The following is a 24314-nucleotide window of genomic DNA, read 5'->3' as shown; positions in this document are numbered from 1 at the left end:
CCTGTAGGCTGTAGTGTGAGTCTGTGTTACGTCACTGTGGTAGATGCTCTTAGCAGGGCAGATACAACATGCTTTTATTATCCACAGTGACACCGGGGTTTCTCAGTAGTGCAATGCAGCCAAAGACGTATGTCCACATGGCTGACAAGGCTGATGGTTATGCCTTTGTGGCACCCCAGCAAAGGTCAAAATGCAATTCCCCTGGGGCTGTTCTTTGTTGGTGGTTTCATGAGTCGCAGCCTCCTGGGGCTTTGTGCTCCTGCCTGAATATTTGCTTATTCCCAATGATTTTCTGTTCCTGTGCTATAATTGCCTCTTTCGATCACTGAAACATGCTGCAGGCAGAGTTTGAATGGATGGCGAGAGAGAGAGAGAGAGAGAGAGAGATTGCCACGGCGTGGGGAGAGGGGATTGAATGCCACCGAAGATTTGGTTTTTTGGTGGATTAAAATCTTTACCCTCCTGGTGCTGTTACTCTGCCTATCTGAGTCGCTTGCTGCACTGACCCTGCTCTGCCTCAATGCATCTCTTACATGAATTCCTAAGGGCAAAGGTGCTTTTATGGCCAGATGTTTTATAGCAGATTCAGCCCCAAACACAAGATAGAGCAGATATAAAGATAGCGCTCTGCTGCTGTAGATTGTGCCAGTTTGTATCGGCTCACCTGCGGCTGTTACCTCTGTGAGAACCGCTGGAGCAGAGTGTGCTCTGGCCATGCCCTCAATGTGCCCCTTAGGCAAGGGAGGCTGTGCGTGGGTGGCATGGAGCTGGCCATTTGGGGATTTGCTTATACAGGGACGCTGTTAAGGCAGCTTCCCAGTGGTGCAAACTCATTGGAATAGGGGTTGAGGATCTTCCCTTACACCATTGTGCCCACATAAAGGAGGGTGGAGGTAGAGTTGAGAGAGGCCTCAGAGCTGAATTTCAAATGAATTCAGAGAAGCATGAAATTTGGCAATGTCGGATTTGGATAAGCGTTTATAACTCTTACCAGGCTGTCCATTAAAGAGACAGAGTTTGGAATTAAAGCAGGTGAAATTCGGATAAGCCTCTCCCCGTATCCAGGTTTCCATGACCTGGATGTAGGTGACCTATCAAGATATTTTTAATTTGAAAATAAAATTAATAATAATGATAAAGCCCCCACAACATTTTGTAGTACAGTCACAACTCATCCAAAAAAGCCATGACTTGCTGTTGACCGTAACGGGTCTGTTCCAGAGCTGCAAGAACATTAAAACCTCGAATGCACTTTGAGTTTTGTGACTTTGCAATGTGAGGCATCAGTGCAACTTTACAGCGCAATGACCTTTCATCTTCATGTGATGACATCAAGCCAGGACTTGTCCTGTTTGATGGCCAGGCAAAAAATATATCAGAAGACTTTGCTTCCCAGAGCAATGCTGCAGGCCACCATCCTCGTTTATAATATCTGAAAGGAATCCCAGGTCTGAGAATTGCTTCCATAACAACAAACTTGGTTTTCAACTCGACTGTCCTCCTTAACCCAGGCCAGGCTTCACCTTGTCATTTTGACCTTGAAATCATCAGAGGATGGGAGCCGGTGCAAACCAGAGATGTTGTTAGGAATGCTAATGATGGCCATTTGTTGCTGTTGTTCAGGTGAAATGTAACGAACAGCCGAACCGGGTGGAAATTTATGAGAAGACCGTGGAAGTTCTGGAGCCGGAGGTCACCAAGCTGATGAAGTTCATGTATTTCCAGGTAAGTGGTGAAGGAGGGAGGCAGGAGCTCTATTCCCAGTTCAGTATTTGTGGCTCTCTGATCTCATTTCCCTGCCAGTCCAGCCTGGAGGACACCTTCCCAACTTCTCTTGGTAGAGCTGAGACACCCTTTAGCTTTGCAGCTGCCAGTAGTCATGAGGGATACCTCACAGCAAAATCTCTAAGGCACACAACTCTTGCCTAGCCTCAGATTTAATTATAAACTCAAAATTCAGCCCGGGTCATAAGCCTTTGGGCAAAGCTGGGCCCAGAAGCTTATGAAGGTCCAGGTGGCTTCAGCCCTGCTGTAGATATTTGCTCTGCAATGTATTTCTATAAGGCCGCCACCCCACTAATACTTAGAGACAACAACTAATGTTTTTAGTGCTCTGTGAAAGGAAATGAAGGGTTAGGAGAGAACAGTCACCCTCCAGATCCTGAACGGTGGGTGTTGAGGAAGACACAAAGGCACTTACACTTCCATGTTTTTGTTGGCATTTCTGCAGCAGGGGGAAATATTTGAGTTCAGTATTACATGTGATAGAAGATAACAAGCATGAGGTTGCCAGACCACCTGCCCCTTTTATTTTTGCTCAGATTAATACTTTTTGTCAGCCACTTCCACAGCTCCCCAGATTCAATTTGCTTTGAGGTGACAGTGTTTTTGGAGAGATTTCCCCTTCTGTCTGGTTGCAAAGCCAGGCACAGTCCAGGCCACCCATTTGTAAGAGGATGTGACCCCAGATAATGAAAGTCTTCTGAGGCTGGAAACCTTTCCTTTACACTTGCCACTAGAACTGTCCAAAGTAAATAAGGGCACAGAGACTTAAATTTAGCAGCGCTCAGACTTGAGACATCCCAAAGCACTTAACAAAATCACGTGCTAGGTTCTGGCAGAGCATGTAGACTGATCACTGGGCTGTCCTCCAGGAGTTCACACAGAACCTTGGTCACCTATACCCACTTCTAATGCTGGCTGGGGCCAGGTTTCTCCCTTGCTCTTTTTCAGTGCCATGAGAGCTGAAGAGCTGAGCAGAAGGGCTCTTGGCTTAACACCTTATTTTACCTTGCAGAACTCACCACTCTATGTGACATTGTCAGCCCAAGGCCTCATACAGGGTTTGAACCCACATTCCTCTGGCCAGCAGTGAGAGTACTTTCAAATGAGCTGGGATATTTGTAACAAAGCCTCTTCATCTGTCATCAGTGGGGTTTGAACATGGAACCTTCAGCACTGTAACGTACATGCCCTGCTGGGGCACATCCTGGTGGCAGGGTCTGGGGATTAGCTCTTGCCTCATCTGGCACCCCTTTCTGTCAGTTGCTCGCCCCGTGGCCTCTTTCTCTCTCTCTGGAACTTGGGGTGCTCCCTCTTTGTGACTCAGCCCTCCGGGCAGGTCACTATTTAGTCCTTCAAGGGTGTCAAAGTCCCACTGGACAACTTGTCCATATGCCATGGGAGGCAGTCTTCCGGTTCAAGTCCAGGTGCAGGGGAACTCGGGCCCATCCACTGTTCTGAGTGCAAATCCAGGGACCCTGTGCCCAGTAACAACAGTCTATTCAGTCTCAGACCCAGTTGCTGTTTCCCTGGGCTCCTTCCTACCTCACTTCTCTAGCTCCCGGCCCATCTCTGGGTTTACCAGCCCAAGCTTTCTCCACTCCCAGTGGCTACTCCTCCCCCGGCTTCTTGCTAGCCTCTGTAGTGCAGGGTAGGAGCCAAGGGTTCGCTTTCCCCCTAGATCTCCTCCTCGTCCTTAGCCAACTCCCTTTCTCTCTAGGGAATGACTGCAAAGCTCCTCCCTGCAGCCCCCTCCTGCTCTCATCTTCCTGGCTTTATACACGCTCAGCCTGGCCCTGCCCAGCTGCGCTTCTTCATCATTTAGACTTTATCCGTTCCCGATTCTCCTCCAAGTGCAGCCCATAAGGTTAATTGGCCCCTGTTAACCTGCTCAGGCCTTGGGTGGGGTGGACATCCCATCTCAGCACTAAACGTGCAGGCCTATTCCACCTGAGCCGGCGGAGGAATGCTATTAGCTAGTGGCAGTAACGGGCTGTTTTCCATTTGGTGGGCTGATCGTTAGATGGGGACATGTCGCACACTGGTGCACACTGAGCCACTGGATGACATAGTTCTACTAAGCACGAACAGGACACCCACTAAGTACGTTCCCCTTCCATTGTCTTCCAGCGCAAGGCTATCGAGCGGTTCTGCAACGAGGTGAAGCGCTTGTGCCATGCTGAGAGAAGGAAGGATTTTGTCTCCGAGGCCTATCTCCTGACGCTGGGGAAGTTCATTAACATGTTTGCCGTGCTGGATGAGCTGAAGAACATGAAGTGCAGCGTCAAAAATGACCACTCTGCCTACAAAAGGTGGGAGGGGAATCACCTGACTTGCACATTTCTGTAGCGTGCGGGGAGGAGGCGTAGGATGGCCAGGGCTGTGTCTCATTTGCTCCTGACTCAGGGCAGGAGGAGGAAAGATGACCCAGTGGTTAGGATGCTAGCCAGAGCATGGGGTTTGAGTTCCTCCTCCATCAGACTTCCTGTATGACCCTGGGCAAGTCACTTAGTCTCTCTGTGCATCAGTTCCCCGTCTGTGAAATGGGGACAGTAGCTCGCAGGGATGTTATGAGGATAGATTAAGGATTGTGAGGTGCTCAGATACTACTGTAATGGGCGTCAGATAAATAGCTTAACTAGAGAGAGCTAATGAGATTATTTTGCAGGTGATTAACAGTTTCTGCTAAAATGCTGTGCAGTGCCGGATGGCTACTAAACGAAACAAAAATGCAAAGCATAAGCCTCGGAGTTGCGTGAATGTCGTTAGAGTTTTAGTGGCATAAGTTTCCATAAAGGGTTTTGCTCTTTGGGGGATTTTCCCCTTAAAACTACAGAATATATTCAACGCAAACCAGTCATCAGTCAAGCAAAATAGAGGAGACCAGACTGCAGGAGACAGCAGACCTGCAAGGCAGCCATGGCAGGTTAAAGAGCTTGGATTTAAACAAAGCATTCTTTGCTTGTGTTACTAATGACACGTAGGGATATTAAAGGTATAACATTTAAAAAGCTAACCTCAGTTTCCCTATCTGTAAAATGGGGATAATGTTACTGACTTCCTTTGTAAAGCACTTTGAGAGCAATGGATAAAAAACTCTAAAGAGCTAGCTATTATTATTTTCACCAGTTATGTTGTCTGCTCATTAATAGCATTTTGCTCACCTTGGACAGTAAAACTAATCTGGGCTGTTCATGGTCACCTTCACATGCTGGTTCTCAGGCACTAGCAAAGCATTACAGTGTCTGCACGCAAAGATCGCAGAGTGATAACTGCATCTCCTGATGGAATTGGTGTAGAGAAGACAAAACACTAAGCTGTGAGTCAGGAGGTCTGAGGTCTAGTTCTGGCTCCCCTCTTGACTTGGATTACAGTGTAAATGGGTAAATATCCACTTAACCTCTCTGTGTCACAATCTCCTTGTCTGTAAACCAGGGAGAATGGACCGTACTCAGAATTGTGAAGTGTTTTATAGATAAGAGGGACACTGTAAGGGCTAAGTATTATTCTGATAGAAAAGGCTGTTTTCATTTAAAATTAAAAGAAAATCATGAAAATGTTTCTATTATTATTAAATTGTATAAAACTTGTATTTTTTTTACCCAACCTACGTGTTGGGGTAAAATGACCTGACTGCTGTGTTAACATGGCATCAACATTTTGACTCCACCAAGAGATAACATGATACAAAGAGCCCTGTACAACACAGGATCTTCTCCTTTCAGAGCTGCCCAGTTTTTGAGGAAGATGGCTGACCCTCAGTCTATTCAGGAATCCCAGAACCTCTCCATGTTCCTGGCGAACCACAATCGGATCACACAGGCAGGTCGCTTTCCTTCACTCTTTCTCCCACCACTTGCTCAGCAAAGTTGCCAGTTAGTGCAGGAAGGGGAGGCATGATTGCATTGGCAGAGCTAAGAGTGCTGCAGGTTTGGCTCTTGAGATGACTACGTTGTTCATTATGCCCTCGATCTAAAGCCCAGTGAAGCCAATTGGAGTCTTTCCGTTGACTTCTGTGGGCTTTGGATCAGGCCTTACATCCAGCTAACAGAACATCTGGGATGACTTTAGAGTTCTCAGGGTATCAGCTACCAGTGATAATAAGAAGGTGTGGGGATCAAAAAGACACAAGATGAGTGGGATGAGGTTGTCTCTTTGGTAGAGGATTTACCCTTCAATCTCTCATACTGAGGTTCCTGTTTTCACCTACTGGGTGTATCCATGCCTTGAGTTTTCGCCAGATGAGACATACACAATGTAAAATACAGATGGAGCCAGGAAGGTTCACACTCCACACTTCCACTCCTTCTTGGGGATTGCAGATCAGAAAAGGGCTTCAAAATGCTCCTTCCTGATCCCATGGTTTGTGCTGTTGAGGTGGAACATGACACAAAGACAAGAGACGACATTAGCAGAGTGGAAAGTCTCCTCTTGAGCCAGATCATTTCTCTTCTGCCTGTCACGTCACAGTGTTATGTTTGGCTGTTACCCCTGGTTCTCTGGTGACCACACTGGAAGACTCAATCTAAGGAGGGAGTGTTGTTCCTGAAGGCCTGAGAGCTGGAGAAAAGGGGTTTGTTTCTCATGCCTGGTGCCGTAGTGGAGCTAACATTTCCTATACAGCCTCAGGTGAGGCTAGCAGGTGACATTCTCCTCTTGCTCCTGGTTCTGAAACTGTGTCCTTCGACACAAGGTCAGGATGACTAAGAACCACTAACCGTTCAATGAAACACAGAGGGCCCTGTCAGTCTGCAAACTGCAGGGTGAAAATCTTGCTCCTCGAGCCTCCAAACGTTTCCTCCACCTTCTTCTCCCTGGCCCTTCCACTGTGGGATTAATGTGGGGTGTGTTGGTGCTTCAGTGTCTGCATCAGCAGCTGGAAGTTATCCCTGGCTATGAGGAGCTGCTGGCGGATATTGTCAACATCTGTGTGGACTACTATGAAAACAAGATGTACCTGACGCCCAGCGAGAAGCACATGCTCTTAAAGGTAAATCCGGCTTGTGCGCGCTCTCGCATTCTTTGGCTTTTGTTCCATTTCTTAGCGGTGAAATCCCTTTGTGCTCCCACCTCTGTTTTTTCTCTCCCTTTTTCTTTCCTTTGTTCCCTTCCTCCCTTGTGGTATCAGATTTGTGGGGAGGGGGGTCTCTCCACGCACACAGAGCCAGATTCTTCTGGAGACAAGGGCTAGAATGACAAGGATGCAGCCTCTCCAAGGAATATCAAAGCTCCTGCAAAGCCACCTTGCTCCCTGTCCTGCCCACTCTCCATCTTCCCTCCCTTAATCTTTTCCTCCTTCCTTCCATTGGGAATTCATAGTCTCCACTGCTTGCCCCACTTCCTACCTTTACTTCTCCCCCTCCAGGCCCCATGACGTTCCGTCCAGCTGAGCAGAGCCGGGCACAGCTGTACACATGGGTCACGCAGGCATGTTCTGAAGCATTACCTCTGCCCGGGGGCTGCGTGTGCTGCTTCCATGGCATTCCCAGCTGCCAGAGCAGTGACTCGTCCCTGTACGGCGCTTTCAGTAGGTCACTGGGCTGCCTTTTCTCAGTCTGTTCTCTCTCCTCTCCTCTTTATTCTTCCTGTCCTTTCTGCTTTCCTTCCACAGACCTTTTTTTCCCTTCTTCCTTTCTCTCTTTACTCTGTTTCCTGTCGCTCCTCGCCACCAGCTTTCTCCTTCTGGACCCTTTACTAGGTCGGCAACCCAACCCAGCGTGCCCAGAGGATACGATGGCTGTACCATGCATTCAGCCAACTGGTGGAGCCTCTCACTGATGAACGGGAGAGCTCTGTGCACGGCAGTCAAGTGGTGCTTCTGTTGTCACACTCAAGTGTTTAGGAGCCGCTCTTTGCTTGCATGGGCCAAAAGCAGCCTCATGTGGCAAACCAGTCCCTGGATCTGGATCTGAATCCCCCCTCCCCAACTTAGCAGCCCCTGAATGGTGCTGCTCAGGCCCCTGGCTAGCAGTGATGGAACCAATTGTTGGATTCTTTGGGCTCCTTCCAGCATTTGTGCCGTGACCCCAAAGAGGCCATAAAGTGAACGTGTCAGGATCTCAGGCGAAGGTAGGCAGGACTAGTGGCAGGAGCTTGATAGGCAGGAACAACCGCCGGGGCTCAGAGTCAGTATCACGGTCAATAGTCAGGCCAAGGTCAAGCCAAAGACTGGTATCGGATCAGGCTGAGGGTCAATACCGGGTGTCAGGATCCATGTGAGTGTTCCTTGGTTCAAGCAGGAGTCATGGTCCTAGTCAGAGCTGAGGTCAATAGTCAGAGTTCACGAACAGAGAATGCAGGGTGGTCATGGCAGCTAACTAACGATTCACATTGTTACCTGCTGAACACTCCCTGGCCTGCCCCTTGTGTTTATATAAGTACAAAGTAATGCACATTGGAAAACATCATCCCAACTATGCATACAGAGTGGTGGCGTCTAAATTTAGCTGTTACCACTCAGGAAAGAGATCTTGGAGTCATTGTGGATAGTTCTGTAAAAACATCCACTCAATGTGCAGTGGCAGTCAAAAAGCGGACAGAATGTTAGGAACCGTTAGCAAAGGGATAGATAATATCATAGAAAATATCATAATGCCACTATATAAATCCATGATATACCCACACTTTGAATAATGTGTGCAGTTCTGGTCTCCCCATCTCAAAAAGTGTAAATTAGAATTGGAAAAGGTACAGAGAAGGTATGAAACAGCTTCCATATGAGGGAAGATTTAAAAGACTGGTACTATTCATCTTAGAAAGGAGATGACTAAGGGGGATATGTTAGAGAAGTCTATAAAATCATGAATGGCATGGAGAAAATTAATAGGGAAGTGTTGTTTACCCCTTCACATACCAAAAGAACTGGGGGGCATGCTGTGAAATTGGTAGGCATTCAATTTAAAAGAAACAAAAGAAAGTAAGTACTTCTTCACACAATGCACAGTCGACCTGTGGAACTCATTGCCATGGAATGTTGGGAAGGTCAAAAGTATAAATGGATTAAAAAAAGAACTAGATAAGGTCATGGAGGATTGGTCCATCAATGGCTATTAGCCAAGATAGTGAGGGACACAACACATGCTCTGCGTGTCCCTAAACTTCCAACTGCCACAAGCTAGGACTGGATGACAGGAGATGGATTACTCTAAATTGCCTTCTCATGCCCTATAAAAAGGGAATTCCCTTCTGACCTATGCTGTCTATTTATCGTTTCATCACAATGACTCTAGCCTCTCCTGTTGTCTCCGTGTCCTTCCAGGTGATGGGCTTTGGTCTCTATCTGATGGATGGGAATGTCAGCAACATTTACAAACTGGACACCAAGAAGAGGATCAATCTTAGCAAAATAGACAAGTTCTTCAAGGTCAGTGGCCTGTGCAGGTCAGGTTTGAGATTGCTGTCAATTAATGATCCAGCCTGCTTGGGTGTGATTTTTAAAGCAAACAACAAACATATTTAAAGTTCAGATAAAGGCCTAAGGATCCTCAGACTGATCCAGGTCCTTCTTGTGGCGACGGAGACGGTTGGATTGCCATGGCTCTGGGTGAGCAGGTGGCATATTTCTGATAGTCGTTTGTACTCGCTGGAGAAATACAGGGTTTTCCGGCCCTATTGAAATTCTAGTCCAATTCATTATGGTTTCTGAGGTTAATGATTGGCTTTTCTTTTCTCTTTAGCCACCATTGACAAAAGGAGCCAAACAACCCTTTGCCTTGCTTTATGCACCCTCATTTCATCTGGAAATCAGAGCCTCTGTAGGGTAGAAATGTGAATTGGAGGCGTGTGTTGGCTTGAACCTGCACCTCAAAATGCTCAGGAGGTTCTGTAGAGAATTAATGATGGAACAATTTCACTCCTTTCGTTCTGGGCTGGCCTGTGGCTGTATGCCATGCTGTGCTCAGGGAGTGGGTTGCAAAGGGTCTGTGCAGGAATGGGAGCACCTGGATAAGTTCCGCCTGGTTCCTCCTGGTTTCCTCCTGGGACTCTGCGTGTATGCCAGGATGTCCACCCATACCAGCCCAGCTCCGTTGGCTGCTGCAGAAAAAGCAAAGGGCTAAGTCCCTGCACTTATTCTGCCTCTCTTTCCCCTCTGTGGGTAGTCCAGTACCTAGCCCTTAGCAGAGTGCCTGCAACGCCTGGCTTGGGTAGCAGTTGTTCCCTCAATAGGAGAAAGAAAAGGAGGACTTGTGGCACCTTAGAGACTAACAAATTTATTCGAGCATAAGCTTTCGTGAGCTACAGCTCACTTCATCGGATTCATTCATAGGAGAGCGTCTTCTCCCTTCCATCGCTTACATGCCCAGAGCCAGCCATAAATTGGCCCTTTAGATTTGGGTCACATCAGCACTAGCAGACATGGTAAGATCTGGCATTGAATAGTTGTGGCTGCAGCAATGAATAGGAGAATAAAGCATGCTTTCCTTATGAAATGTATTGTATCCTGTTCACTTCCCATTAGCTATGGTAATACTTACCGTTAGCTTTCCGTCCACTGAGTCCTTTTGCCAATAACTTCCCTTTCATCTAGTCCTGTTGACTTAATTTTCCTCCTAAAATGGGGCGGGGGAGTGAATCCCTGCACTATTAACAACTTCTGCCTCATTTGAGTGAAAATGAAAACCAACCTTGTACTTAATGGATGAATATTGCTCAGCCACGAAAGGATTTTGCCCTCTTACATAGGGCTGCTGTTTGCTGCCTTGTCACTCTCATCACTTCCTGTCAACCCATGGTGATGTTAGTGTAGGAGATGCGTTGAGCCCAGGAACTTGGGTTAGACTAAAGCATTTAGGTCCTCAGGAGACTAAAGTGTTGTGTGCCACAGACAGAGAAGAGGCGAGACCAAGCTGCCACCAGTGCCCGAGGCCCATGCAATGGCTGGATCCTTGTCCGTTTCTGAAGTCAGCAGGAGCCCTTAATGCTAGCGTACTGCTTTATTTCTCTTTGAGGGGGCGGGGGGGGACGGGGTGAGTGGTTCAGGGTTATTATGTATTTATCTTTTCTATACATACACTCTTCTCTCTCCAGCAGCTGCTGGTGCTTGTGTATGGCCCATTGCCTAGGGACTCCCGGGGGCTGGAGATGTGGCCCTGTACATTACTGAGCAATAAACAGGGTATCACCAAAGCCAGGGGCCGGGAGGTCTATGGCAGGATGATCCTCCCTATGTAAAAAGCCTGGCATAAGTTTTCAGTCATTTTCATCATCTGGGATGCCTGTGCGTCCAGGTGTGCACCTCCCCTTCAACTGGCAGGCCCAATCCAGCACCTCAGGGGCAGAAGATGCCTTCTCGTGTCCTTTTGTGTTGCTCTCCAGCCAAAGGAAAACCTCTACCATATTTCAACCCTCTTATGTTTTCTTTTCCAGCAGCTGCAGGTGGTTCCCTTATTCGGCGATATGCAGATAGAACTGGCCAGATACATTAAGACCAGTGCTCACTATGAGGAGAACAAATCCAAGTGAGTGCCTGCCGTAATGTCTCTTGGCTTCCATGTGTCCGGAAAGGGAAGGGAGTTGTGACACTCCTTCTCTAGTGTGTGAGGTCTGTGTGTGGCTGGCTCCAGGGGCGCAAGTGTGCCCAAGGGTGCTTGGGCAGGAATGCACAGGAGCGAGCATGCCTGAATGTGAGGTCAGTTGTCTGTGCAGGCGTATACGCGTGTGTGTGAAAGACAGGTCGTTCCTGCAGGCACGAGTGTGTGTGTGCAGGAAAGTGAGAATGTGGACATATAAGTGTGCCTATATGTAGGGTGCACTGGGTGTGTGCTCACAGTCATTGGGGAGTGTGAGTGTGCATCCATGTGAGTGTGCGTGGGTGGCTGTGAGTTTAGGCACATGAGTGAGAAGGCACCCAGGAGTGTCATATGGCTCTGTGCCCATGCTTGTGTACTTGCACAGGAGGGGGGCGTAGCTGTGAGTGCCGGTCTGAGTGTTCATGGGTGTGTGGGCACTCAGGTGCACAGGCTGTGTGAATGTGAGTGATGTGTGCCTGCTCTGGGCAGATTTTAATCCACATTTTTGATCCGGGGTACAAAATCCTCCAGAGCATGAACACAGCACTGGATTCTATCTGTGCAATAAGCAGGGCACCTTTTCCAGTGGAAGCAGTTACAGTGAGCCAGTCCACAGCCCTTCCCCACGCGGGAGGTTTTCATATGGGACACAGGGAATGAAACATGCACCTACCAGTCAGATCCATTTGACGTGAGTTTCTTAATAGTGGTGATTCCATGTTCCTCAAACAGTTTCTTTCCCTGGGGTTTGGTGGTGCTGTTGGTTTATGGAATCATCTAGGATCTGGATTCAAATCCAGTTTAGCTCTCACGTGAAATGAGTGTGAAGCTGTCAGTTTAGATCACATCACATACACACACAAACACACCTGTCTGCACGGTTTGGCGCAGTGGTCAGTTACTGCTCCAAAGCACGTCAGAGATGGATGTGGATATCCCTGTGATAGGTTGGGATTAAGGTGCATTTGCAACTTTGCACATGGCACATAAGCAGTGCCTGACTGAGATAAGCTATTGTCCCAGGTATCCATCTGGCTTTCCGTGAGCATTCTTCTGTGGGACCAAATAACAGAAAAGCAATACAAAAATGTGCTGTGCTGCTTTCGTGTCTCCACTGTCCCAAGGAGCCTCTTAGGCATTGATTGGTTCAGTCCTTGATCATTCCTAAACCAACATTGTCCGCTGTGTTAAACTGCTATTGCTGATTTTTGTGAAGTGGACTCAAGTCCGCATAAAATGAACTAAAGGCTTCAAACTCAGTTCGCTTCTCTCCTCAAAGTGAAGTGGAGCCTCAAAAGTCGTTTGTTCACTGATCCATCTACTCTAGCTACCAAGGCTCTTCAACGGTCTCATAAAGAGACCAGTCTCCTTTCATGGGGCTAGGAAATTACTCAGTGTTTATTACCAGGCTTTCATTTATATTCCAGTTTCACAATGGAGGCCAGGCACACCTAGGATAGGCTTCCACTCCTCCCGTGCTGGCTGGAGGTGTCCTCATGCACCTTCCCAACCAAGAATGTATCTGACCTTCCCTCACTCTTTGAGTTGTTTGCACAATGTTAATTATTTTTGCACAAGGAATTTTGAAACATTGTGGGTGGGGTTTCAAAAATTCCCACCAGAACTTTTGGGGGTTTTTGTTTTTTACAAAAAAGCAGGTTTTGAAAACATTTTGGGAAAAAATTTTTGGTTGGTCAGTCCAAGTTTTCAGTTTCCGAAAATCAAAACTCAGAATTTTTTAACAAAATGTATCAGTAAAAAATGGAAATTTTTGATCAAAGTGAAAATGTTTGTTTTGATCGTAAAGCCATTTGTTGATTTTAAAAAATGTTTCAATGAAAAATTTCTACCAGCTCTCCTCATTTTGCCATCCTAGAGTCTAATTAGCTGACTACCTGTCTGACTAATTACGTTTCTAATGTGCCCATCACCACAGTACGTGGGCACCACATATCTCTCCTCCCCCTGCCTTGCTAATACACAGGTTCCTTTTTCACACACTTCCTAACTGAAGTTGCATGGGACTTTGGCTACGAAACTGCTCCAAGTGTCTATGTGGGGGGGGCCATTTATTCCCTGCACCCTTTTAGACTTGCATTTTCATCATTTTCCCCCTTTCTGTCCCTTCCTCCCACCTCCCTCACTCCAGATGGAATTAATTGTATTTTTCTTGCACGGCATTTTATTTCTTCCCTGTGGACTACAGTATATGTGGCAGGCTGGGCTGGTGCAGCACCGGCCATCCCTGTTAACCTGCCGATTCTCTTGTGGGAAGCACAGCACACTGAAATGGGTAAGAGCCGAGTAATGGGATTCTGGGATAGCACCATCAAGCACTTACCAGAACTTCAGCCACCACAATTACCTGCGCCAGGAGCTTGTGTGGACATAGTCTCATGGGAATGCTCCCACCACAAGCAACTTATTCAAGTCCCTCTCCTGTGCACAAGAGTGTCAGGCAGCATCTAGCCACAGAGCAGAAACAACACCTTGTGTCATACCGTGGCCTGTCACGCGGCATGAAGAGCCAATTCCGAATACTCGAAGCAGCTGCCATGACGATAGTTCATGAGAATCCCATGGGCTGACATTTGTGTGCAGAAAACATTTTTGCGATAAGGCCAAGTTCCAAGTCTGGATAGTTCATGATCAGGAATACGGGGGCTAAATTCATTGAATGGACCTAGTTCTTATTTCCACTAATACTCTTTTATACTGGCCATGTAAAGGAGCCAGGACCCTCACTTTAAGGTCCTTTAAAGACTACGAAAGAGAATCCTGGCCAATCGATTGTTCTCTGCATATTAAATTATATACAGGTTTTTTGCTGGGGTAGGAATAAATAATCCAGGACCAAAAGAAGAGCAGGAAGGAAGCAGCGTTCCTTGCTGTCCACTGCAGCGGTACCCCACTATTGTGGTAGAAAACACAAACCAGAACTTCAAGGCTGGGCGCACAGAGGATGATATTGTCCAGAGATGGTTATCCTCAGGGTTGGGAGGTAGGGATTGGGCGATGCACAGCCTGTGTTGCTCCTATTCGTTCCCTGAGCACTCCCCTTACAGTAGCATGGATAGCAGCCTAGAGATGGCTGGCTGTTTACTGCTCTCCGTGGCTGGAAGGTAAGTACAGCATGCCCATCTGCATTACAAGGGCGGAATTGAAGGAGGCTTATCCTGGCAGAAGAGGTAGATGAGAACCCGGTGTAACACCATGTAAACCAGCCTCGGGACGGAGGAAGACCGTGCATCACACACACGCTTTGTCCAGCGGCTCAGGGTGGGACATGGGAGAGGACTGCTGCACGCTGAGTCCCGATGCTCTGAAGGTGACAGGCTTTCAGAGCGCCCAGGGAAGGCGGCAGCTGAGCGGGAGGTCGCGTTCCGCTGGGTGCCCTCTCCGTTAAAGAGGCCGCTTTTCTGCCCAGGTGGATGTGCACTCAGAGCAGCATCAGTCCCCAGTACAACATCTGTGAGCAGATGGTCCAGATCCGAGACGACCACATCCGCTTCATCTCTGAGCTCGCCCGCTACAGCAACAGTGAGGTACGTTTGGGCAGCGGCCACCTCCGGCCGCCACCTTAGATGGTGGGCGTCCCCCGGGGTGAAGGAGGAGGAGTCCAGTGAATGGTACAGCACGTCACGTCCATGTTCCATGGGGGGTGAGAGAGACGCGAGTGGCATGAACTACCGCTGAAGTCATCAGTAGATGCAAGTTGTGTAAACTGGATGAGCTTCTAGGCGTGCTGCAAAAGCCACTTATCTCTTTGTTACAATACTCCATTATTGACAATATAGTTCATATGAATAATATTGCAACAAAACATATATAATTCATTGTGTGTCGGAGCACCTGGAGCTTTGCACCGGTGTCTTTTTATTATTTAAATTGAAATAAATAAACTACCTGCCAGGGCTTTGGAGGAAGATTCGTGGGAGACTAAAGGACCTGTCTTGCTCTTTGGATGTATTGGCTGACTGAGTCCTTTCATATTTGCCTGTGATTATTATTTGCTAATTATGATCTAATTGGTAGGGTGCCAGACCTTGTGTATGCATGTTTTTCTGTTGTTATTTAAAGGATTCACAAATTGCTGGCTTATATTTGGGGCATCTCAGGGACATCTCTGAGACACTGGGATGATAAGGAAGGAGTTGTATTTTCTCTTATGTTATAGGAGAGACACCACTGAGTCCCAGGTCTGTAGGAAATACGCTGCTTGTGCGCTTACTAAGAGTCAAGTTGATCTAGGATTGTAACAATAGTTTGCTTTTCCTGTGGGGGATACGTTGCCCGTTGCATTTTTGGCATTTCATCTGGGAATCAGGGGAGCTAGACCTCTCATTCCATAGCTTGCAGTCGTGGCTGAAGAGCATGGCCTTGGGTTTATGACTCTAATTTTGCCACTGTGTGGGGGTCTCCAGGTGGTCACTGGCTCGGGGCTGGACAGCCAGAAGTCAGATGAGGAATACAGGGAGCTCTTTGACTTGGCTTTACGGGGACTGCAGCTGCTCTCCAAGTGGAGCGCCCATGTCATGGAAGTGGTGAGTACCAACAACGGTCACATCCCCACCAGGTGCTTGCCTTGAGGGCTGGGAATTTTTCACGGTCAACGAGAAATGTGAAAATTTAGTCGACTGTTTTGAAAACAGTTTTCACTGAAATTCTAAGTTTTTCATTGAAATTTCAAAATTTGGCTTTTTTGTCACCATTTCTAAAACGCGGGTGATGCTGACAGTTGTTTTATTGAGAATTCTACGAATAAACATTAAGGGTCAGCTTGATGTTAGAAAAGTACAAGAACTTAATGCCCAGAAGTCATTAGCAACCCTACAATAAACAAAGCAAAGTGCTCGCACACCACGGTGGAGTCAGATCTGGAAACAGCTTGTTTTCAAGCTTCCCAAAGGAATTATTATCTATAAACAACAGGAGTGGAGGCGAGGGAGTGTTTGTCTAAAAGGATGGAAAGCCCTCTTTGCATGATGTGCCATTTCAGTCTGCTCAGCTGTGCTCCTTACAAGTTGCGTTGGTTTTGTTTTCTCCTTCCAGTATTCTTGGAAGCTGGTACATCCCACCGATAAGTTCTGTAACAAAGATTGCCCAGGCACCGCTGAGGAGTATGAGAGAGCCACCCGGTACAACTACACCAGCGAGGAGAAATTTGCCTTTGTGGAGGTAGGTGCTAAGAGTGGCTCGTTTTGTCCAAAGGGATGGTCAGCCCTCACAAGGAAGGGTGGTCTCATGGCTAAGGCAGTAAGATGGAGACCTGGGTTCAATTCCCTGCTCTGCTATAGATTTCCTGTGTGACCTTGGGCAACTCACTTAATCTGGGATTTTCAAAGCCATCTAGGGGAGTGACACACCCAATCTCCACTGACATTCAGTAGGAGTTGGGCACTTAATTCCCTTCACAATCCCAGGCTTCATCTCTCAGGGTCTCAGCTGCAAAATGGAAATAATACTCCTTCCTTTCCCACCAGAGTTACCTCTGCGAATGCAAGGAAACTTATCTAGTTTTGTTCCTTTTACCCAGGTAATTGCCATGATCAAGGGTCTGCAAGTGCTGATGGGCCGGATGGAGAGTGTCTTTAACCAGGCCATCAGAAACACTATCTATGCAGCCCTGCAAGACTTTGCCCAGGTGACCCTCCGAGAGCCATTGAGACAAGCAGTCAGGAAAAAGAAGAATGTCCTGATTAGGTGGGGCCCAAAATGTAACTTAAAGCATATCTCTATTTACTGTGGTCCTGTCTGCAGCCCAACCCCCATGGGCGACCCTCTGTGTGGGCAGCCCTTCCACAGCTATAACCAGCCATACGCCACATCCCAGAGCCTACCGGTGCGCCTTGCCCAGCACTCGTGAGCAACACACCCGTAACGAACCAAGGTGAGCTGCTTATCCTCATGTGACCAACGCACCTGTAACCATCCGATGGGTACAGTCCAACCCTGGTGAGCCACCCTCCCAAACCTAGCCGGTGCGAGTACCCATCCCACCAGGTGTCCATGCACAATGTGTTTTCCCTCCTCTTATGAGCATGACGTTGGGCATTTTCTCCTCACATTAAAGGCAAGTTTTAAAGTTTTGCTTTCACCATCCCAGTGTCCTTCAGGCAATCCGGAAGACAATCTGTGACTGGGAGGGAGGTCGGGAGCCCCCTAATGACCCCTGCCTGAGAGGCGAGAAGGACCCCAAAGGTGGATTCGATATTAAGGTTCCTCGACGAGCAGTGGGTCCATCAAGCACACAGGTACGTAAACCATCTCCACTTCTCCAGGGAGTCCTGGGGCCATAAAGTCATCCAGCGGTGGCCCATTCTGGGGGTAGTTGTTGGCCCCTATAGTCTTCTCTTTTCCAAAGTCTTTGCATATGTCTTATGCAGGTAGCTCCCATTGTTGCCTTTGGTGCATCACTTGTCCTACAATACATGCTAGGGCCATCTTCTTTGTGGGTCTCAAATTAATAATGGAAGCAGCCTACAGGATCCAGCCACTGGGTGGAAACTCCCGGGGGGTGGTGGGGCTGGTTGCCTATAGAGCACCATGTGCTGCTGTATCAGTCAGGATGCTGCTGGTTGTTTTAAAGCTTTACATGGTGCGGACTATGCTGGAGTCGCTCATCGCAGACAAGAGCGGCTCGAAGAAGACTCTAAGGAGCAGCTTGGATGGGCCAATAGTCCTGGCCATTGAGGAGTTTCACAAGCAGTCCTTCTTCTTCACCCACCTTCTCAACATCAGCGGTGAGGTTATAGCAGAGGTGGACTTGCACCCGGTCCTGTCCGGCTGCGCTGCACAGATGGGACGGGCATAGGCAGCCTGGTCCGACGGGTCATCTTGCTCAAGAGTGGTCTCGCCAGCAAATTTTACTTTGAGTCAAGGGTTTGCACTGTGGTCTGATTTCAGGCGTGTTACCAGATCCTGGCCACCTCTTAAGTGAAGATGAATGCTGCAGCACTAGCAAATGAGGGGTGGTCTTGTGGGTAAGGCTCTGGGCTCTTTTTCTGGCTCTGCCACAAACTCCCTGTGTGACTTTGGCCAAGTCACTTGATATCCCTGAGCCTCGGTGCCCCAGTTATAAAGTGAGGATCATAATCTTTTCTTCCTCCTACCCGTAAGGTGCTCAGGTACCATGGTGATGGGTGTGGTTTGAGAACTGTGATGGAATAGAATAGCTGAACTGCATTTAAAATAAATGTTATGCCTGGCCTACAGGGCCTGCCCTTTGCTGTAGGTTTCCCCTAGTTCTCTTGCAGACAGTAAACTCTGTGTTCTCCCGGTGTGGGGGAAACATCCTGTCTATTTCCAGAAGCCCTGCAGCAGTGCTGCGATCTCTCCCAGCTCTGGTTCCGAGAATTCTTTCTGGAGCTGACCATGGGCCGTCGGATCCAGTTCCCCATTGAGATGTCCATGCCCTGGATTCTCACGGACCACATCCTGGAAACCAAGGAACCCTCCATGATGGAGTAAGAGCCTAAGGGTGGTTGTGGGTGGGTTCATTAGCTGGACCTCAGGCACTAAGGAGCCTATCCTAGGAGACAGAAGTTTTATAAGAGGATCATAATAAGTATTCAAGTGTACATGTGACTTTGTGATACAGTTGTGCATGACCGGGCCTTTTGTTCTGTTTGTAAACGCCGAGCACAGTGGGGCCCTGGTCCCTGGCTGGGGCTCCCAGGCACTGCGGTAATACAAGGAATAAATAATACTAACTCTTATGCCATTTGTTATGCATTATAACTGCTTCCTTGTGAAAGAAATTGTTTTCTACTCTAGGGGCAGGTGCAGCAGACACTAAGGTCCCTTTGCAAAGCTAGAGAAGCACAGAAGTTTCTTAAAGGGCAGACAGTGAATGCCCTGGCATGGATGGTGGTGCGGGAGACCCTCAGCTAGCAGAAAGCCAGCTGTCCTCTAGCTACTTCCAGCAACTGTGATCTAGGGACTGTGGGGGGAGTTTCAGGAGCTGGAGTAGGTGGAGCTGAAAGGCACGAGGTTAGAGAATTCTCCATTCCAACAGACGTGGCTGGGCTGGAGTGGTTGCAGAGGGGCCATATGCCTTGTTCTGGTGCTTGGTGCAGGAGCAAATGTCACAATCATCACCATATGTGGGGTCTGGAAGGAATTTCCCCCCAGGTCCAATTCGCAATGACCTTGGGGGTTTTACACTTTCCTCTGCAGCCTGTGGGTCACTTGCCAGGATTATAAGGGTATATCTCGATTCATCCTTCCCTTGCCACTGCGGGCGCCTTGGGCACCAGTGCACCTTGGTCCCTCCTGTTCTCTGCCTGTGGCACATCGTAGTCTAGTCTCCTGTGGGCTGCAATACTTTGGTCTCATTGCGATTGTTGGGTTGAGTGTGTGGGTGGTGGGTGGTGGTGGTGCCCTGTGGTTTATAGGAGTTGAGATTAGATGATCCATTCTGACCATAAACTCTATGACTCTAACATGAACTGTTTTCTTCCCCTCAGGTACGTGCTGTATCCCTTGGACCTGTATAATGACAGCGCATATTATGCCTTGACCAAGTTTAAAAAGCAGTTCCTATACGATGAAATTGAAGCTGAAGTAAGTTCTGTTCTTCTTTATTTGTCTGACTGTGCTATGAATGAAGAGCTCCCTCTCGCTTCACAAACGTGTCCTGTTTGACTGAACAGACCAATTTTTCAGTGAATTAATTAGAGGTATCCCCTAAAAAAATAAAATAAAATACTAAGAAATATTCAAGAGAAGGCTACAAATTTCCAAAGGAGCCTTTGTATTCCTGCTGACCAATGGCCCAGTCGGCAATCAGCTCCATGTGGATCCAGTGAAAGCAAAATATTCACGTTTGGGGTGTGTAAAGTGTAACTAATGGCTGAAGAGTCCTGGGATGTCAGCGGGGAAAGAGGCAAGAAAGGGCATGGAGGGCAATTGTTTTCAGCAAATAGTAAATTTGCCAAAAAATGCATATTTCTTCACATCAAAACTATTTGCAAATTGGAATTTGAATCGTGTCAAGGCGTTTTTTTTCCCGTAACTGTCCAAAGCCTTTCATTTCGATGTTTTCGAAAGAGGCTCTTTTGATGTTTCGTTTTTAATTGATGTCTCGTTTCGCAATGCCATTCAAAATGGTTCCTTCAGCTCGTTTCATTTCAACAAGAAAAACCAAAAAATTTTGTTTCAGTTCAAGTCAACATTGTTTTCCACTCAGCTCAAACTGAGAGATAAAGGGGACAGGGGATGGGAGAGGAAGGCTTTACGGTAGGATTCATAACAGGCGAGAAACATAAATGCTCAATGGTCTGTATTCCTTTATCATGAGAGTGTGGAAACCCCTCTGCTAGGTGACAGGAAATGTAGGGTAAAGTGCTTTGTTATGGATGGCGTTTTATTAAAACAGTGGTTCTCTCTCTCTCTCACACACACACACACACACGCTCACACTTGTTCTAAGAGCCTATTTCTTCTATGTTGTTTATACCCTTGTGATGTATATTTCTTTCTCTGTCAGGTGAACTTGTGTTTTGACCAGTTTGTGTACAAGTTGGCAGATCAGATCTTTGCCTATTACAAAGCAATGGCTGGCAGGTATGAGAATCCCGTTGCTGCTGATTGTTATTACTGTTTGCTCTGAGGTATCCTCTAGCGGCTCCAGGGAGGGTTCAAGGATGTGTTGTTCTAGGTCCTCTAGGCACACAATAAAAGAGACAATCCCTGCCCCAAAGAGCCATGATCCTTCTAACCATTTAAAGGCATACACTTTACATACATACATAAGGTCCGTGCACACTTGGGAACTTTTAGTGTGCGGTAGCAGGGCCCACGCAGACTGTTAGTACATGGCACACCAGTGCTCTCTAGATGTATGCCCTGCCTTGCCGCGCACGCACTCTCCATTTACACAAGCCGTTGGTGGTGTGTCCGAGAACGATGGACAGCAGGGTGGCAGATAACAATAGCAGCTGCGAGTTTGACGAGGTGGGGGTGTCGAAGAGTGACTCACTGGCCAGCGTGCCGCCTCATGGCTGGGACCTGCCTTTCAGGACCTGCCCCTCAGACTCCACCTTCCAACAGCCATTCGGCCTGTGTGGTGGTCTGTCTCTTCTAATGACTCGGTGCTCCAGCCAGGTCATGTTCAGTTCACTCCTTCTGGAGTATCAAGTGTCCACTACATCCTCCACCCCTCCCGGGCTGCTCTTTAACCCCACTCTTCTTTCAGAGTTGCGGGTTCCCAGGCATTCCCTAGCGTCCCCAGGCAGACTCCAAGCCAAGCCACTGTTGCCTGCCTGGGGCTTATGCTCTTAGACCCTCTGGGTTCTCTCCATCTCCCTGTTCCTCTTCAGGAAGACTGACCCAAGAGGCTACCCAGCTGGAGTCTAGACCCTGTTTCAGGGCCCACTACGGGGCTAGCTCCACCCCTGTGGGTGCCTTCCGCAGAGAGAGCCCCCTTCTCTAGCCCCCTTCTGCTGAGCCTCCTCTCCCTGGGTATCTCTCTCCTCACTGGCTTGAGCTTCTTCTTTGATGAACATCTAGCTCCTCCCCAGCTGAGACTGATAATAAACTGCACCTAGCATGCCCTCTAGTTACAGCCAAGTGGCTGCCTGAACGTTCGGGCACCTATTAACCCTTTATCTACCAGTGTGGGGTTATACACCCCCATGACAGAGGGGTATAAAAATATGGTTAAAGAGAGGGAGGAGGGGTTGGGAGAACCCTCCCAGCTCATAAAGGGGATGACTCAGAGAAGGCAGGACTCAGAAGGGGATGTACCTACCCTTGGAAAAGATTAAGAGGAAGGAGAAGGGATGATGGGGCAAATGCACTGATAATATTTTCCTTTTCCAGTGTCTTACTGGATAAACGTTTCCGGGCTGAATGTAAGAATTATGGCGTGATTATCCCTTACCCGCCATCCAATCGCTACGAGACGTTACTCAAACAGAGACACGTCCAGGTACAACAGACGCAGCCGCCTCAGACATTTCCTAAAGGTCTCATGGTCTCTAGGGGATTTAGCCAGGTCCTGCTGTCAACTGAAAATGTCAGTGTCTCGGTCATGTTCTATTGTTGGGTACAGTCAAGATTAATGACAACAGATTTCCTATATTTAAGAAGTAACCGGAAAATTGAGTCAAAAGCATTTATCATTATTATGACAAGGCATCAGGAAAGATTGGTTATATACCTTCCAGGTTCCGAACCCCCTTTTAGATAGAGATAGACCCAACCAGCGAAGTTTGGATCCAGATCAGAACTTTCTCCACCTTCCAGCTGGTTTGGCTCTGGGGCTCTAGTTTGGATCCATCTCCCCTTTTCCCACTAGTATCTTTTCCTCTTGTCCACAGCTGCTGGGTAGATCAATTGACCTGAACAGGCTCATAACTCAGCGTATTTCAGCTGCGATGTACAAATCATTAGACCAGGCCATTAGCCGCTTTGAGAGTGAAGACCTGACCTCCATTGTGGTAAGCTCAGTGATTGTTTGAAAGGGCTGTAGAACCAGAGAGTATGATATACTGATGTAGTATGTATATACACCATTGTCCATTACCGCATTGAAATCACATATACAGTAGTTTTCTCCCCATTTGTGAATTCTCTTCTCTTCTTTCTGTCCTATCTTAGGTATTTCTAGGGCTCCCATCATCCACAAAGGGACTATATTTGGGAGTTTCATAGTGGGGGATCTTCACAGAGCACAGATGTTAGAGTCCTGTGATTTGGGAGAAGAAAGTCCTGAGTTTAATTCCCCCTGCTGCATCCATGTGGCTAAACTCTGGCTTAATGTGCCTGTGTGCATATGGTTCACAGCCACTGATACATTGCAGGACCATCAGAGTCGAGTAGTGTAAAATTACCAGTTTCCACATGCCAGGGATTCTGCTGTGAAAGGTGTTATTCTAGCAAGAATGTGCTCTGTGGGGAACAACTGCATTTTCCACCTGTAGGAAGGGAAATGGTTGAATGGGACCCCTAGAGTGCAAGTACAAATGCCCTTAGACTTTTGAGTTCAAACAATGTCTTTAATATTTGACAGGTTTCAGAGTAACAGCCGTGTTAGTCTGTATTCGCAAAAAAAAAGGGAGTACTTGTGGCACCTTAGAGACTAACCAATTTATTTGAGCATAAGCTTTTCGTGAGTATGCATCTGATGAAGTGAGCTGTAGCTCACAAAAGCTTATGCTCAAATAAATTGGTTAGTCTCTAAGGTGCCACAACTACTCCTTTTCTTTTTAATATTTGATACATCCTCACTTGGAAGACCACGTGTGTGTGTGTGTGTGTCTATGTGTATAATCATAATATGTATGTATCTAAGTACACTGTATTTATAGTGTGTATATGTATAATCATCTTCTTGCTGATCAAATAAGACTTCTGTTACGATCTTGATAATACATAAAACCCTGCCGCTGTTGCTTTGCCTGGTGCAGGAGCTGGAGTGGCTCTTGGAGATAAATCGTCTGACACACCGGCTGCTGTGTAAGCACATGACTTTGGACAGCTTTGATGCCATGTTCCGAGAGGCCAATCACAACGTCTCTGCGCCTTATGGGCGTATCACCCTGCATGTCTTCTGGGAGCTAAACTTCGACTTTCTACCCAACTACTGCTACAATGGCTCCACCAACCGGTAAGAAAAAATAACAAGAGGGGGCCTCTGGAGGCCCTGTTTCAAAACTGGACGTAACTCACAGCCCCCGCATCCACCACACAAAACGCCCACGGTCCACGCTGACAACGGCAGGTTTCCAGTCTGTACCAAGGCAGGAGTGTTTTCATTTCCCATGTGATGCACCATGGCATTGTAGAGACAAGCTTTAACCTCTCTGCTCTGCTTAGCCTTGAAAGAACAATTCAGGGTTTGCATGCAACAAACAGTGTGGTTGGACTGAAATGCAATTAACAGGCACTGTCGTTTCCTCTCCACACTCACTGCAGGTTTGTACGGACAGCAATCCCATTCACCCAGGAACCACAGAGAGACAAGCCAGCCAACGTCCAGCCCTATTACCTCTATGGATCAAAGGTCAGTAACGAGCC

The 24314-nt window shown here is 47.6% G+C and overlaps 1 protein-coding gene across 5 annotated transcripts in view; it reads left to right on the top strand.

Moving 5' to 3' along the window:
* CYFIP2 (cytoplasmic FMR1 interacting protein 2) overlaps positions 1-24314 on the top strand; it is a 77085-nt gene that overhangs the window by 14230 nt on the left and 38541 nt on the right. For 3 of the 5 annotated variants that reach the window (XM_073355218.1, XM_073355220.1, XM_073355217.1), the window contains exons 5-23: positions 1624-1725; positions 3913-4094; positions 5508-5604; positions 6644-6772; positions 9041-9145; positions 11149-11240; positions 14719-14836; positions 15716-15835; positions 16344-16469; positions 16828-16994; positions 17398-17545; positions 17881-18034; positions 18601-18757; positions 19760-19856; positions 20782-20858; positions 22116-22224; positions 22616-22735; positions 23705-23904; positions 24213-24300. In XM_073355218.1, coding sequence (XP_073211319.1) covers positions 1624-1725; positions 3913-4094; positions 5508-5604; positions 6644-6772; positions 9041-9145; positions 11149-11240; positions 14719-14836; positions 15716-15835; positions 16344-16469; positions 16828-16994; positions 17398-17545; positions 17881-18034; positions 18601-18757; positions 19760-19856; positions 20782-20858; positions 22116-22224; positions 22616-22735; positions 23705-23904; positions 24213-24300 — 2388 coding nt within the window. Of the gene's footprint in view, positions 1-1623; positions 1726-3912; positions 4095-5507; positions 5605-6643; positions 6773-6808; positions 7310-9040; positions 9146-11148; positions 11241-14718; positions 14837-15715; positions 15836-16343; positions 16470-16827; positions 16995-17397; positions 17546-17880; positions 18035-18600; positions 18758-19759; positions 19857-20781; positions 20859-22115; positions 22225-22615; positions 22736-23704; positions 23905-24212; positions 24301-24314 lie in introns of those variants that run through there. The other 2 variants (XM_073355219.1, XM_073355221.1) reach the window with 2 other exon arrangements.

The sequence above is a fragment of the Lepidochelys kempii genome, chromosome 8 (assembly GCF_965140265.1).
Source record: "Lepidochelys kempii isolate rLepKem1 chromosome 8, rLepKem1.hap2, whole genome shotgun sequence".
Lineage (NCBI taxonomy): Eukaryota > Metazoa > Chordata > Testudines > Cheloniidae > Lepidochelys > Lepidochelys kempii.
Note: the sequence above shows the minus strand (reverse complement) of the source record. Positions and strands in the feature narration are given on the sequence as shown.